General features: G+C 47.4%; 1 protein-coding gene across 1 annotated transcript; it reads left to right on the plus strand.

Moving 5' to 3' along the window:
• Positions 1–2420: 2420 nt before the first annotated feature.
• Positions 2421–13908, plus strand: CNPPD1 (cyclin Pas1/PHO80 domain containing 1). The gene is made up of 8 exons (XM_015415362.1): positions 2421–2678; positions 4786–4888; positions 7160–7241; positions 8798–8918; positions 9786–9914; positions 10395–10456; positions 11974–12091; positions 13339–13908. The coding sequence occupies exons 1-8, from the start codon at positions 2610–2612 to the stop codon at positions 13906–13908; spliced, it is 1254 nt and encodes a 417-aa protein (XP_015270848.1). The 5' UTR covers positions 2421–2609.
• The last annotated feature ends 2337 nt before the right edge of the window (positions 13909–16245 follow it).

Raw genomic sequence — 16245 nt, forward strand, 5'->3', positions numbered from 1 at the left:
TTGGCATCTCTTATGTTCTTATGACATCCCAATTGGTCTCCATATATTAAAGTCTATCCATTCTGCAAAAAAATTCTTCATCTTCTTTATTATTAAGTTTCTTTGTCAGTTTATCCATTTCAGCCATAAAAAGCATTTTCTGAATCGATTCCCATTTCTCTGGTATTCTGTCCTACACCCTTCTATAACTTTAACACACACTTAGCTATACTTTTTATAATGTTTATAATGCAAATTTCCTATACTAGACAACATTCATCCTTGTGTGAAGTACATTTCACAAATATAGGCAAAGCCAGTAGATAATGGTATGAATACAATACAAAATCTTGATGCAAATATTCTTGACACTGTTTTAGGGTTGCCACCCTCCAGGTGGGGCCTGGGGATCTCCCGCTTTTACAACTGCTCTCCAGCTGACAGAGATCAGCCCCCCTGGAGAAAATGGCTGCTTTGGAGGGTGGACTCTGTGGCATTGTAACGATGCTGAGGCCCCTCCCCCCTGGATCCACCCCCAAAGTCTCCAGGTATTTTCCAAACCAGACGTGGCAACCTTTCACTGTTTTGGCTATGCTCCTAGAATGTTTACGCCGTAAGGCGTCCTAACAGAGCTATGAAGTGGACAAAGACTGAAAAGTCTTCCTTTTTCAAGTCCCTAAACAATAATAAACAATATTTAGTCTGGGGCTGCGGTGGCTCAAGTGGTTAAGACGCTGAACTGCAGGCTGTGGAAGGTCGGTAGTTCAGCAGTTCGAGACCCGAGTGTGCCGCATGACGGAGTGAGCTCCCGTCTCTAGTTCCAGCTCCTGCCAACCTAGCAGAAGCATCTTGGCTGAAGCCTTAGCACCACTGCTTGGCAACGAAGCGGAAAAAATAAAGGAAGAGATGGATTTGGCCTATCGGGCCTACACCAACTTTACGAGAAAAAATAAGTTGCCAGCTGAAGTGGTCGTGAAATTCACTAAACAACGTCTCAGGGACCAAATTTTAAGGACTACATCTGCGTCACCCCTGAAAATCGGAGATCAATTAATCAGAATTTTGAAAGATGTTCCATTTGAAATTAGAATGAAAAGAAAGGAATACAAGGGATTGACCACTTTCTTGCAAAACCATCAAACAGGATATAAATGGCTGATACCCGAAGGGCTGACGTTCAAGTTCAAAGACAAAAGAGAAAAAATTGACTCTATCTTTAAGGCCCAAGAATTCTTGAAAAGGCATGTCAGTAAAGAAGAGGGAGCAGAGCTAGCCAAGTGGATGTCAACATTAAGCGTGGACGACAGCAGCTCAGAGGGAGAGGTGAAAGACGATGAAGATGAAGGAGCGATTGGACCAAAATATAATTTGAGAGATAAAAAAGGAAAGGACCCCAAAGTTTAAAAAACTTTGATTTTATTTTTTGGATTATACTTGGAAAAAATCCACACCAGAAGGACACTACTAACAAATTAAACATTTTGTTTAACATTGATTAACAGAATGACGACCGAAGATGGACTTTATGGACTTAGAGCTTTGAGTACTAACAGATTAACTTACTAATATGAATAACACCACTCATTCTATTCTTTATCCCGCTATATACCCACCCTATTTCTTGAACTTAAAAGAAATATCTCTCCTTTTTAGGAGAGGGAATAAAGCTTATTCAAAAAAAAAAAATAGGTACCCCTTTGGTGGGAAGGTAACAGCGTTCCGTGCACCTTGGTGTCTAGCCATGCCGGCCACATGACCACGGAAACGTCTTCGGACAGCGCTGGCTCTTCGGCTTGGAAACGGAGATGAGCACCGCAACCCTAGATTCGAGCCAGGGAACCTTTACCTTTAAACAATATTTATCACTTCTTCCTTTGAAAACATGTGGATCCAAGAAACGCAAGAGATAATTACAGAGCAGGCTCCCCTAGGATGAAACAGCGGTTTCGCGTGTCCTTTCCAACTGCCGCGTTCTCTCTGTCGGTGTTTGTCACCAATCTCTTGAGGGAGCCCTGCAGGAAGGGATGACAATAGACATGGATCAACGCAGCCTCTCTCTCATGTCCCTCCAAAGCACTTTTAAAAAAAAAACTGTCTCCACACCGCAGCCAGCCTTGTGTTTTTCAGCCCTTCTTCCAGGCTGCGAGCGGAAGGACGCGCCACGAACGCCGGCCTACTCCTCCTTCCCCGCAGCCCGGTTCCTCCTCCCTGTCCGGCTACAGCTGGAAGGGGCGGCAGCCGAGAGACCCGCCTCCTGTCCTGGCCTAGGGCTGCCAAGTGGCAGCGGGGGATCTGCGAGTTTTTGCCGCGGGGACGGCGACACACGTTGCACCCGCCGTCGCCAGGATGTGACGCTACGCGTCGCTCTGGCAACGGGACGTTGCCAGAGCGACGCGTAGCGTCACATCCTGGCGATGGCGGGTGCAACGTGTGTCGCCGTCCCCGCAGCAGATCCCCCGCTGCCACTTGGCAGCCCTATCTTGGCCCGTCCCAGGAAGGGGAAGGCGAAGCTTCGCGAGAGGCGGCGCCGGGCCTTCCGTGTTCCTTGGCGGCGGGATCCAAGGCCGGGAAGGAGTCTTTTGCGTCCGGAGGCCGCCGTCCTCGAAGCGCCTCGCGTGACCGGCCGCAGGATGGACCTGAACGGGCTTCTTCTGGACGAGGAGGGCACTTTTTCCTTGGGCGGCTTCCAGGAGTTCACGGTGAGCGGCCTGCCCGCCGGCCTCCCCGGGTCAGAGGTGGGCGCCGGCCGGCCTCCTGCTTTGGGAGAGGGGGGGCTGAAAGCCGCTTCTCCTTTCCGCGCCGCTCGCCTCCACGCCCACGGGGCCCGCTCCGCTGCGCTTGGCGTCCCCGAGGCGCGCTAGCCTACGACACAGGGCAGCCCTCGGCCTCTCGGACGCGCCCCGTCCGCTCTCGTGTAAACGCGGGGCGCTTCCTAGCCTGTCGGTTTATTATATCCATGTGTCTTTAGTGGCGAGGCCTCGTCTTCATTCGTGAAGGGGCTGCACAGGAGCTTGGTGGTGGCTCCAGAAGTCTGATTAAATGAAATGAAAAGGCAGGCCCGCCTGTGTGTCTGGGCCAGGCAGGGAGGATCGCGGTGCCTGGAGATCATACAGGCCCAAGGTCACATTCGGGTACTCTTAGGATGACTGAAGGCGGCATACTTGTTTGTCGAAGTCGGGCCAGGCCTTTGTTAAAACAGCTTACAGTGGGGGCTCCCAGGGGGTTAAAAATATTTAACATCAGCATCTTGATATTTGGTGTGGTGGTGAAGTGCGCGGACTCTAATCTGGGAGGACCGGGTTTGATTCCCCACTCCTCCTCCACTTGCACCTGGCCGGATGACCTTGGGCAAGCCGTAGTTCTGATAAGAGAGCCAGTTTGGGATTTATACCCTGCCCTTCACTACCCAAAGGTGTCTCAGAGTGGCTGACAAACTCCTTTCCAGAGCCAGTCTGGTGTAGTGGTTAAATGTGCGGACTCTAATCTGGGAGAACCGGGTTTGATTCCCCACTCCTCCACTTGCACCTGGCTGGATGACCTCGGGCAAGCCATAGTTCTGATAAGAGCTGTCCTTGAAAAAGAGCACTTCCTGTCAGAGCTCTCTCAGCCTCACCTACCTCACAGGGTGTCTGTTGTGGGGAGGGGGAGGGAAAAAGAAGAAGAGATTGGATTTATACTCCGCCTTTAACTACCCAAAGGAGTCTCAGAGTGGCTGACAAACTCCTTTCCCTTCCCCTCCCCACAACAGACACCCTGTGAGGTAGGTGGGGCTGAGAGAGAGCTCTTGACAGGAACTGCTCTTTTCCAAGGACAGCTCTTATCAGAACTACGGCTTGCCCAAGGTCATCCAGCCAGGTGCAAGTGGAGGAGGAGTGGGGAATCAAACCCGGTCCTCCCAGATTAGAGTCCGCACATTTAACCACTACACCAAACTGGCTCTGGAAAGGAGTTTGTCAGCCACTCTGAGACACCTTTGGGTAGTGAAGGGCAGGGTATAAATCCAATCTCTTCTTCTTCTTAAAGGAGGCAGGTAGTTTAGAGAGTGCACTGATGGGGAAGGGGCTGCCAGGTAAGTAACAGCACAGTCTTAAACCAAGTTGCATCCTTTTAAGCTCATTGGCTTCAGTCTGTTTAGGATTACACGGTTGCTCATGCTGTAGATGGGATTCTCCTCCCTATCCTGCTCTGCAGCTCATCGGAGATGTGTAAAAAATAAGAGAATAAAGAGCTTTTTACGAACTTCCTGACTCCACCACCATGAACCTGATTTCCTCTTTCCTCCTTGGATCAGAAGTGGGCGCCTGCTAGCCTCCGGAGACAGTGGGGGTCTGAAGGCCGCTTCTTTCTGTGTTGTCAGCGCCTGTGCCCACTGCCTGGTTTGCTTTGCTTGGTTTTCCGTAGGCATGCTGTGTTCTTTGGTGTATCTTTACTTTGCCTTATGGTTATTCAGAAACATGGGCACCTCTGGCATGCTGCTGACATTGTGCTGTAGAGCATCCTAGAACTGGGTTGGGTGCTGGCCCTGGAAATTCATATGTCAGGCAGAAAATATAAACTAGTTTCAGCGGCCTGCTTCTCTGGTGTGCAGAGAGCTGTGGATGTGGGGGGGTGTAGCTTTCTGTCAGACCTCAGTGCTTAGTGTGAATGCCTAACATATCTTGCCTAAAATGGGATCCTGTTATTGCTTTTGATAGTTCAATACTAGTGAATTACAGAGTTACAGCTTTCAGCTCTCTGTGGGTTTTCTGGGGAGAAGGCAGGGGGGGCCTGAGCCTTGCCCCATCATTTTCCAGTCCTCTCTGTCAGTTTCTTCCCAGGCATCAGCAGCTGAGTGATCGGCTACGCAAGCGGCTTTACTATGGTTGGGATAAGGAAAGTGCCCTCGATAATCTCTCAAGTCCAGTTGCAGGTGAGTTGCTGGGATTGTTGCAGATCACTGAACAGGGAGGGCTGAAGGGACAAGAGCCCCGTCTGCTTATAAACAAACCTGAAAAGCTCCTTTCGCTCTGTCTTATCACCTTGAAACATTTTACATTTTAATTGGAGACCAACTGGCAAAATCTTTAGGAACTGCTTTTTTGATGTTGGTACAGTTTGTTCAGTGCTGAGATTCTCTTGCCCCTAACCGTCCCCCCCTTTTCTTTGTTTCATGTAGCCCTGACATGCTCTGCCTTTTAAAAAGTTCTTTACATTTGTTTATTTAATGTGTTCCTGCTTCATTCCAGTAGGTTTAGCATTCACTTCCTGCTTTGCTCGTTTGTCAGTATAGCTGACTGTTGAAGTGCCTCAGATCACTGCAGGGGTAGGATGTTGAGTCATGTGTGGGAAAGCACGTGCTTGGTGAGACTGAACAAAAAGGAGGAGGAGAGAAAAATGGGGGGGGGGAGAAGTGAGCCTCCAAAGAGGATCTGAGTGAATGGGTGTCTTGTATTGGAGCAGGTGGTCCTTCGGATACTGTAGATGCATACTGTTTAAAGCTTTCTAGCTCAAAGTTTGTTGGTTTTGGAGTTTGTCTTGCTGCAGGAGTTTGGACAAACTGGAATTTCTGGGAGGTCTTCAGAGTCAGCCCCATTTAGGATATATTGTTAAAATCTAATCTAGTGTAGGAGTCAAGTACCGAGAGAGGCCATTATGAGCTGGAGTATTGTCAACAATGCAATGCTCTCAACTCTGGCTGTAATTTGCATTTAGTACATCTGCTTGTACCTGTCATGTGATTAGTTACCTGTAATGTTTTCAAGAGAGATGATCACTTCTGTATCAATCAACCTGACAGTTCAAACATCAGCATTTGGCTACGTCATAAATGTAACGCTATGGCCTCTTTCCCGATGTGCTATCCAAGTGTTAAAGAATAACATGGGGAGAGTTCTGCTGTTCCCAAGCCAAGATGAAAAGCTTGAGACCCACCTTTGAATATCAGTGCGAACTGATTTAACTGCTGCCAGATGGAAGCAGGGAGTCTTGCTGTTCTTCGAGAAACATCTTTTGGATCACATTCTTGATTGACGTATACTGGTCCGGGGTGGGGGTCAGTGGTCCAGTTTCCTTCAATGTTAGCTTATAACCATCTGGCACAAGTTTTCCAAGCATGGCCTACTAATGCCATTGGGACCTATAGTGGGCCAGGGACGATCTTGCTGCATCTCCTACCTGCTGCTTTGTTACTTATACTGATCTGAAGATGTTGTAACCTGCTTGCCTTCACGTATGTATGTGTATGTAGGAAGATAGATTTTGGCCCCGGTCACAAGGGCCGGATATCACAGGGGGGATGCGTGGCTAATTGCCCCGGCGCAGTTTGATCCGCGATTATGCGATCAGACGCGCCGGCGGCACACCACGGGTCCTTCCCTTGGCGCCGGCGGGTAAACGAGGGACCAGAGGGGAATGCCGTCTACCGGCGCGATCACACCACGGGAGTCTGGAGGCAGCCCGTGGCAAACATTTACTAGTACCTTGGAGGTATTAGTTTTGTAACTCGCATTGTCAGCGGTAAGCCACGGGTGCGCTCCACTTCCAAGATGTTGGGGTGTGATCGTGCCCGGATAATCCACCCACCATCCGTGCCTCTCCCGCGGCAATTTTGCCATGTGACCAGGGCCTTTGTTATTTTAATGCACCTACTTATTCTTTCCTCATGCCTGAACCACTTTTTAAAATCTTTTCAATATAGCCTGTTGCCTTTATTGGTGTGTTCTACTGTATATGTGGGAGTCCAAACCCAGTTTTAGTCAAACAATGAGAAGGGGTTTTGTTCCATGGTCCCAGGTCTGGTAGGTTAGAAACCCTCGTCTTTGACAAATGTCCAGTTGTATTTCACAACATCACTAACTCTATTTGAACTTACCTTTATTTAGATTAATGGGTGTTACTTAGTTTGCTCTGGATCATAGGCAGCTGTAGATCTTCACTGCACAGCCACACAGTGTTTCATATTGCATTCCAAATGGGTAGAGCATCTGTGGAAGAGTGATTGCCTCTCTGCCTTTCAAGGCCCCAAGCCTAATGCCATGCTTTCTCTGCCAGGTGGACTATGCAGGGAAGCAAGACTTAAGTCACTTGGAGGGGGCACTGATTTCCATTATACACGAGGGCTGTTTGTGCTAGAACACAATTATGCCTTAGGGACAAGGGACTTTATGCATAATTGTGAACATTGTTACTTTGTACTTTCTAGATATTGCTGTCGAATTGCTCCAGAAAGCTGCGCCTAGTCCCATTCGTAGGCTCCAGAAAAAATATGTATCTCATGTCTCCCGGTATGATTTGGAATCCTTTTTTCTTCTTCTGTTACTCTTCTTTCTAGCCCTGGTCTTTGCACATTTTCCATACATATGTGCATACTCCTCTGGGAACTGGGGACTAATACATCCTTGAATGTATGCATTTATACATCCATGCCAACTTCAGAACTGCTGGAGGAGTAAGGGGGCATTCCAGTTACAAAGAAGGAGGTATAGAACCCTGTGGGGAAGAGAGACACTGCAAGAAAGTTGTCTATACTAATTGTAGAGAGCTTGATATTCTAATTTCTGATTGCGAGAGAATTTGATGTTCTTATTTCTAGGTGAAAGAACCTGAATGCTAATCAAGGACAGTGATTGACAGGTCAGAGAGTGAAATGTGGAATACACTGGCTTCCATTAGTGATCATGGTGTTAATATAACCCTAAGATTTTTTTCCAGTTGCACAGAGGATCTGTCTTCTTACAGAGTCCAGGGAGGCACAGTTTCCTGTCCTGCTGTGAGCAGCACATTGATGCTGATTTGCCAGCCCATTCTCATTAATACGTCCATATTTTTTTACTTGTGTTCACTCCTTTTTGTGAGGTTGAAGGGAGCTTGACTGCAGATTTAGTTTAGAGACTGGATAACTGCCAAGTTACGGTATAACGAGCATCTAACAGTCTAAGGCTGCGGTCACACGGAGCATTAGCCACGCTACAGAGATGGAAGATAGGCGGATTTTCCGGGCGCGATTACAGCGCCACATCTGGGAAGCATAGAGCTCCCGTGGCGAACCGGAGGCTTCCTGCTGAAGATGCGGGGTAAAAAACTAGTACCTCCGAGGTACTAGTTTCCGGAAGCCACGGGGCAAGAGCGGGTGCCTGATCGCGTTTCCGGTGGTAGGTCATGGCATCCAGCACCCGCCCATGTCCCGTCACTAAAAGGGTTTTTTCCCCAAGTCTCCACGGGATGTGCACAAGCACCCAACGGCGCATGCGCACAATTCGTTTAAAAACAAACAACACAGCCCCCTCCTCTTTTCCATACGGGGGGGTATGGCTCGGCTGCACCGGGCGGCAGAGGGGGAGGTGCAGGGGGGCGTGGCGGGAGGGTGGCCTGGCTGAAGCTCCTCCTGGAGGGGACCGGACGGAGGACACAGTTTGCATTCCTCTGCAGCCCTGGAAGGGGTTAAACCCGCAGAGCCTTTTGCTAGAGAGGCTGCTTCTTTGCCGCGCCGCAGGATTGTCCCCCCTAACCACAGGACCTCGATGGGACCTCGACGGGATGTCTGATCGCGCAGCCGTGCATTATTTTGCTCCGGGGCAAGCAGCCACGCTTCCCCCCACATTTTCCTGCCCGTGTGACCGGGGCCAATAGATGGCTGAGCCTGCGTGCAGGGAGGGCGGGATATAAATGGAATGAGAAAAAAAAAATTAGTCCCAAGGAAGCTTTGAATCAGTCTTGCAGAATGATGTTTTTTTTCCAAGTCCAAGAATATTTCTGCAGTGGGCCCTGGTTTAAATTATCTGCCTTATGGGCTGGTACAAACAAGGTTTGAATTGATGTCTTTCAATTTTTTTTGTCCCAGGGAGGCTTGCATTTCTCCCTGCTCCATGATGTTGGCCCTGGTTTATATTGAGCGGCTTCGGCACCGTAATCCTGAATACCTGCAGCAGATCTCATCCTCTGACCTCTTCTTGATCTCCATGGTGAGCAGTTAGGTTAGGACGGGCAGGCAAGTGGCTGAGACTGTTTGCTGAATATTTTATGCATATACAGTGCTATCAGTGGCACGTCACAGCTGTAATGAATTGAGGACAGAAAGGCCAAAGATTCCTTGTAATGTCTCAGATCTTTCACTAAATTTGCTTGAGCTTCTATGGCCTCTCCTTGACGAAATGACTTTCTCAGGCACTCAAAAGCACACACACACCCCTGGCATTTAAGACACCATTATGCAACCATGTGCTTAATGGAGATTTCGGAAGAAAGGATAATCTTTCTCTTCCTGCCCTCAGTCTCCCAGGTAAAACCCAAGTCCCTGGACTGGCTCATGGCCAGACCAGCTGATCTGGTGTGTCCAGGTTCATGCAGAGGGACAGGACCTTTGGGAGAATCTATAAATCTCTTCTTCCAGGAATTTCCCTGGAATCTGCCAGCAGAACAGCTCTTGCTGTTGGGATGTGTGCCCTCGTGCTGGGGAAACATGGACCATGCCAGCCTGTTTTTTCTCCTTTTGATTGCGTGTCCCAGGATTTCCTGCCTTGAGTGCCTTGGTATCACTTCCTTCATCTGTCTAACTTTTGTTCTGCTACTTGTTTTCTTTAATAATTTCTCTTGTCTGACCTGTTAATATGAGGTTGTGGAATTCTCCACACTGGCCATGCAGACATTATTATAGATCCTCTCCTTTATGGCTCTGATGCACAGGAGTGTTGATCTTGAGCATGGGGTTTTTCCTCCATTCTTACAGGTTGAGTGGGCATTGCCTTCATCTTTATCCTCATAAGAAAATGTATCCAGCCCCAAACCTTCCGTCCATGCCACTTAAAACCACCCTCTTATATTGCTTTCAGATGGTTGCCAGCAAGTACCTGTATGATGAAGGGGAAGAGGAGGAGGTCTTCAACGATGAGTGGAGTGCTGCAGGCAAGGTGGAAGTACAGACCATGAACACACTGGAGATGAATTTCCTTCATGCCATCGTAAGCCTCCTACTTTAGATGCCATATGATGGGAACTGGGTAGCTGTTATAGTTTAAGTTCAGATGAGCCCAGAGGGATTGGTGCATTTAGAGGGCCCTTGTTAAGAGTAGAGAGTTGCATGTTGTATATATAGTACAATTTTCAAGAATCTTAGCTGTTATGTTAAGAAGTGTTGATTATTATTGATTGTCAAATTGGGGGGGTGCGGGTAGAAATCTGGAAGAAAAAGCTCGCTACTTAGGGGGAGACTCCTTACCCGAATGAATTTTCTTGAAAGTTGAGGCTGCTTCTTTTCGTAAGATATGAGCAGCATGGAGACATGGATGTTTTATGCTTCCCTCCCTAGTTTTCCAGTGGGGAATGTCTTGCAGTGCATGTGCCATTAAAATAAGGTTAATGTAAGCCCTGCCTTCCTGCGAGTGAAGTGATAAGTAGATAAATCTAGCACTCGGGCTCAGTCATTCCTTTGTTTTCTACAGGACTGGAGCCTCTACACTGATCCTAAGGAACTTTTTGAAGTGCTCAGCTGGCTGGAGGGGCGGTAGGTGCTCCTGGTTTTTGTGTGTGGGTATTAGAATGTCATTCTGTAGCCTGACACATAAGGAATATTTTTACCTCCTGGCTCTGTGGGGCAGTTCTGTTCCATCCTAGACTAGCTTAGGTTGGCCAGAGATTTCTAAGCAAGGGAATGTGGCTGGGCAGAATAGCCAGATCCTCAGCTAGACTGTGCAGTAGGTGTTGCTTCAGAGAGCAGCATTCTGTCTCTATCCTTCTACTCTTCATAAAAGAATGGAGAAGTTTTCAAGATCCAGAAGAAGCAGCCACATGAATTGAGTGGTTGGAAAAAAACCCAGAAGAACACATGAAGCCCTGACCTGAATAACCCAGGCAAGCCTGATCTCTTCAGATCTCAAAAGCTAAGCAGGGTTGACCCTGGCAAGTCCTTGGAAGGGAGACCTCCTTGGAATACCAGCAGTTGGGAGGCGGGGACAGGCTTTATTCCGCCACCTCTCTGAATATCCTCCAGGCCCCCAATAGGGGTCAGTCACCAGAGGTCACCATGACTTCCAGGAGCGCGTGCGTGCACACATACACACACAAGAAAAAAATACAAAAAAATACCAAAGAAGAACACAGGCAAACTTTTTTTTTTTACCCATCCAGAGAATCTAACTGCTGGGTGTAGTATCAATGTCTGTGTGTAAATAAATTTCAAGGACTGGCACTCTGAATTAATAGTCGTTCTAGTGGGGTGTCTCTGGAACAGTATTCCAAGTTCCTGGAACAAAGAAAGTGGGGTGTCAGGCTTCCCCACAGCATCAATGAAGTACACTCTTGCAGAAAGGTTTTACTTTATTTGAAGCTATAGGTGCATGTACAGGATCACTGTTAGGAATGAGGGGGGAGCAACGAGCATGACAGGTTATAGTCCATTCAAACTGGTGAGGCCCAATTGCGGGACTTCCCGCGCGCGCCATCGGGCCTGGGAGCAAACGCTTCTAGGCGGCATAACATATCTCCTTCCCATGGCCCTCCGTGAGATCACCCAAGCAACTATCCAGCAGCAACCACCTGTGGCCTTGAGAGATATAGACGTTCCAGCAGCTAAGCAATTAAGCGCATCAACAGGTCTACATATGAAAGCGAAAGCAATCAAGCGCATACATGGAGAATCAACAGAAAAGAAATTTGGCAGCTTGCTGACATGGGGTCAGGACCAGTGTTCCCTCTACGCTGAGCTAGTGTGAGCCAGCTCACAGTTTTTTAGCCTCTGGCTCACACGTTTTTGTCTTCGCTCAGGAAGGATGGCTCCAGAGCAAACTAATTTATGCAGTAACCAAATTACTTGCTCACAACTTTAATGCCAGCAGCTCACAAAGTGGAATTTTTGCTCACAGGACCCCACACCTTAGAGAGAGTATTGGCCAGGATGGATATTTCTGTCCTGTGGAAACAAATCCTGCTTGTGGTTGAGGCTGCTGCTAGCATATATAGGGCTGTGATGGGGTGCTCCTGGGACACCTGAGCTTTAATTCTTGTTTCTCTTCCATCCTGCAGTGTGGCTGAGAAGCAGGGCATCCAGCGTGGCTGGTTCACCTACACCGACCTGTGTGTCTTAATGGAGCAAGCGCTGTGGCAGCAGGCGTGGGGTCAGTTCTACCAGCAGGTGGCCAAGGTGAGATGAGACAGGCTCTGACCTGCATGAAGAAAGGGGAGCAGCCATGGGGGGGGGGAGGAAATAGTAACCAAATTGATGGGGACTGATCTGTCATGTTCATGGGGGAGAGGGATATTGTATGTAGGTTAATTCCTATTGGATATGATATGCATGTGAGAGTTTGTGTGTATATTATTGCCTGATTAAAGATCTGTCTATTAATTTATTTCATGTCTAGATTGCTTTTTCACAAGGCCTCCAAAGCAGTTTATAATAATGAAACAAAAATGAAAACAAGTGATAATATACAAACAGTTCTTTGAAAATCTATTTGTCACATGTTTTTAGCCTGCCCAAAGTATAAGGAAGGGGCTGTGGTGGCTCAAGTGGTTCAGACGCTGAACTGCAGGCCGGAAGGTTGGTAGTTCGGCAGTTCGAGACCCGTGTGCCGCATGACGGAGTGAGCTCCCATCTCTGGTCCCAGCTCCTGCCAACCTAGCAGTTCGAAAGCAAGAAATTGCAAGTGGATAAATAGGTACCACTTCAGTGGGAAGGTAACAGTGTTCCGTGCACCTCGGTGTCTAGTCATGCCGGCCACATGACCACGGAGAAGTCTTTGGACAGCGCTGGCTCTTCGGCTTGGAAACAAGTCAGTTGTCAGGAATGACAACAATGTGGATCAACGCAACCTCTCTCTAATGTCTTCCAGAGAGCTTTGTCATTCCTGTCCTGCTTGTGCCACGGCAAGAGATTGGTGACAAACACCAACTGAGAGATAGAGTTGAAAAAGACATACGAAACCGCTTTTTAATCCTAGGAAAGTGTGTTCTCTTTATCTCTTATATTCCTTGGAACTACATGTTTTCAAATGAAGGAGTGATAAACACTGTTCGGGAACTCATATAATGAGGACTTCTCAGTTTGCTTTGCACACTTTACAGCTCCGTCAGGATGTCTCAAAGAGTCAACATTCCAGGAGCTCAGCCAAAACAACATCAAGAATAACTACATCAAGATTTTGTATTGTTTTGTATTGTACTCATATTATCATTTACTGGCTTTGCTTATGTTCATGAAATGTACTTCATATATAATGAATGAATGCTAGTTAATACAGGAAATTTGTTATAAGGAAATTTGTTATAGTAATACAACTAAGTGTGTTAAAGATATAGAAGAGTAATTTTCTTTGGTGTGCCCTATTTTTCCTATTGATCTCAGCAGAAGGCACAGTGTGTAATGACATGCCTCTTTTCTTCACACAGCTGGCTTGCATCCTCGGCATGGTGTACCTGACAGGTATTGCAGCTGTCCTTGCCTCGGCTGCTGTGGTGCACCACTCTGTACACGTGAAGAGGGCTGATCCTTCTGAACTGGCAAACGGTAGACCTGCCCTGGCCCCTTACCTGCCTCTCCCATCTTCAGTTCAGCGTCTGGATTGCAACATGGTGCTCCCTAATGGCTCCCCGTGCCCCGGAACAGAGAATATGACCTTGCATGGTGAACAGCAGCACGAAGGGAACAATGGCGTCATGGCTACAGCCCTCTACATGTGGGGCAGTGTCCTCACTGCTCTGTCTTCCGCATCACCCGCTCCCATCCATCGCTCGTTTTGTCCACACTGCGGTCAGCCCAGCCTCACTTGTGGGGCAGCCAATCACACAGCTTCCAACAAGCCTTTTACTCAGCCAGCTCCTTCTGGACTTGCTGCTCACTGCACCAGCTGCACGTGCCGGGGCTGGCGTCTTCCCGTGTCCCACAGTTGCAAAGCTGCAGCAGTGCCCCTCGCAGGCTGCCTTGGAGCTCGGAAGGATCAAGGCCTTTATGTTCCCTAGTTAGGTTAGGTTTGGGGGAGTGAGATCTGGGGCACCTTGATAAGGAACGCTATGAGTGTTTGAAGGGTATAAAAATGCAAGGTGGGGAAAGGCTGTGAAATGGCAGGGCCCTGTCAGTCTTTCTCCTGTTTGATACCAGCTCTCGTTTTTAGGCCATACTTGTTTCTGCACCCACTCTCCTGCAGCACGTTGGTAGCTGTGCTCAAGAGCCACCGAGAGTTTGCTGAAAGGATGCATCCCATCTTGGGAACCTACAGTAGGAGCAGGGTGAAGACTGAAACAGTGAGGGCCGGGGTCAGTCATAATCCTCCTTCACTTGAGCCAATAACTTCCCTTGGCAAGCCTGACTTCCCTCATTAGGTAAAACACAGGGTGGGTTTAGACATTTGAGCTGGTGTGGTAAGTTGTAGGAAGAAATGGTTTTTGATGATAAATGCCAGCAATTCTACACCCTCGGGGTATCAAGCAATAGCTGTATTTACTGCGTAATTAACATAGCTAGCGTTGGGCATCATGCATTGTCTCCTAGCTTGTGTGATAGCTTCTTTGAGGCACTAGGAAGGAATTATCTGTGATGACTGCCTTCCACAGTGACAAATGCCAGCAATTCTACATCTTCAAGCTATCAAGTGATAGCTGTATTTATACCACACAGTTAGGACAGTTAATAACAGTGAGTTTCCACATTATGCTAACACTGATCTAGTGTGTCCTACTTGGGCAGCCATTCCTAAGAGCCATGCAGGATTAATCTGTAATTTTCTTCAACCACAGCACTGGGACAGAAAGGGGAAGACCCAGTTACGTAAGGTTAATTTTGGTGCTTTGGTACCCCTGCCTGATGTTTTGCGAGTGCTTGACTGCCCAGTCTAATTCTTTGGGTGAAAGGGGGTGGAGGGGTGGCAGATAGTTTCTACTTCAATATCTTGCCAGCACTTTTTTGCTGTAGTTTTTCACTTAACTTCTTGTAGTAATAAAAATAGTTCCTGGTGATGTGTTCAGGTCTTGGATTGTTGTTGTTTTTTATTACACTGACCCCAGGTACCAGAGTCTTCCTGCTTGGTGTTGGGGAGATCTGCAATACACTGATTCAACTTCTGTTCACAAAACATGCATATTTAAAGAATTGGAACACCTGGGCAAGGAGTGACATGGTTATATGGATGACTTGGGATTCTAGTAGTGGTATGGCTTGAAAACTGCAGGAACAGATTAGAGCAGTCCTGTCTTCTATACACTGTAACCTTTGCTCAAGGCAGTGTTTGGCCTCTGGCACCATATATGTATTTGAAACCTGTGCAGGTCTCCTTCAATTATTTTTAAGTTAATTGACATTCTCAAGGAACTGAATTCTGCTCTGCTTTCATGATGTATGCAATCGCTGTAACTTAGCAACCCACCTCTGCAGAATCAAAAGTGAGTAATCATTGCTTCTTGCTACAGTGCAGTTACCTATAATTGAGAATTGCTTCTTGCTACAATGCAGTTACCTATAGTTGAGAATTCTGCAACTAGCACCAAAATACATCTGTTAAGGATATGAGTGATTTACAATATTTATATTCAGTCTCTCCACCAAAGTGTTTGACGACAATACAAATCAATAATGCTGTACAATACAACACTTTAAGAAAATACTTTCGCCTAAATTATTAAAAATCCACATTCTCAGACAAATATAAGCCAGTTATGAAGCAGTAACTCACGAATGGCAGCTGACTAAAAACTGAAATATAACCACCCAGGAGCAAAAAAGGAATATTTTGCCTTTCCTCTGCATCATGGTGTCCTCTATCAGGCCCATATACTCTCCTACTCAATCCCATCTTTATCCACAAATATTGCCCTGTCACTCCCCTCTGCTGGGAGGAAATGGAGGTGGGTTCTTCTAACAATCTTCATAGAAAGAAGCTTTGGAGAACCCTTAGTACAGATTCATGGCACTTCATTACCCATTGCTTCTTGTGACAACAAATGGTCTCTCCCTTCAAACCATGCATGATGTACCGCTTTGGGGGCTAATACTGATGGGTAGGTATCCTTTCCAGAGTCTCAGTGGCCCTCACTTTCATAGTGTATCACCACCTAAGACTACCTGGGTTGGTGCTGACTGTGGGCTAAGACAGCCTTGTTTCCTATGCCAGTTTCAAGCTAAACCAGTGGTACTAGCAGTAATATGAAACAAACAGAACCATTTCCTTCTGTTCTATGGCTGTGGGTGGTGCACCTTTTGTTCTCTGGCCACAAAAGCTGCATCAGTGCCACAAATGGTGCCCAAAGGGGAAAAGGTACTTATTGTCACTCGGTATGGTCTGATGCGGTTATTGCTTGACACAT

Source organism: Gekko japonicus, unplaced genomic scaffold (genome assembly GCF_001447785.1).
Source record: "Gekko japonicus isolate JY-2015 unplaced genomic scaffold, Gekko_japonicus_V1.1 scaffold881, whole genome shotgun sequence".
Taxonomy (NCBI): domain Eukaryota; kingdom Metazoa; phylum Chordata; class Lepidosauria; order Squamata; family Gekkonidae; genus Gekko; species Gekko japonicus.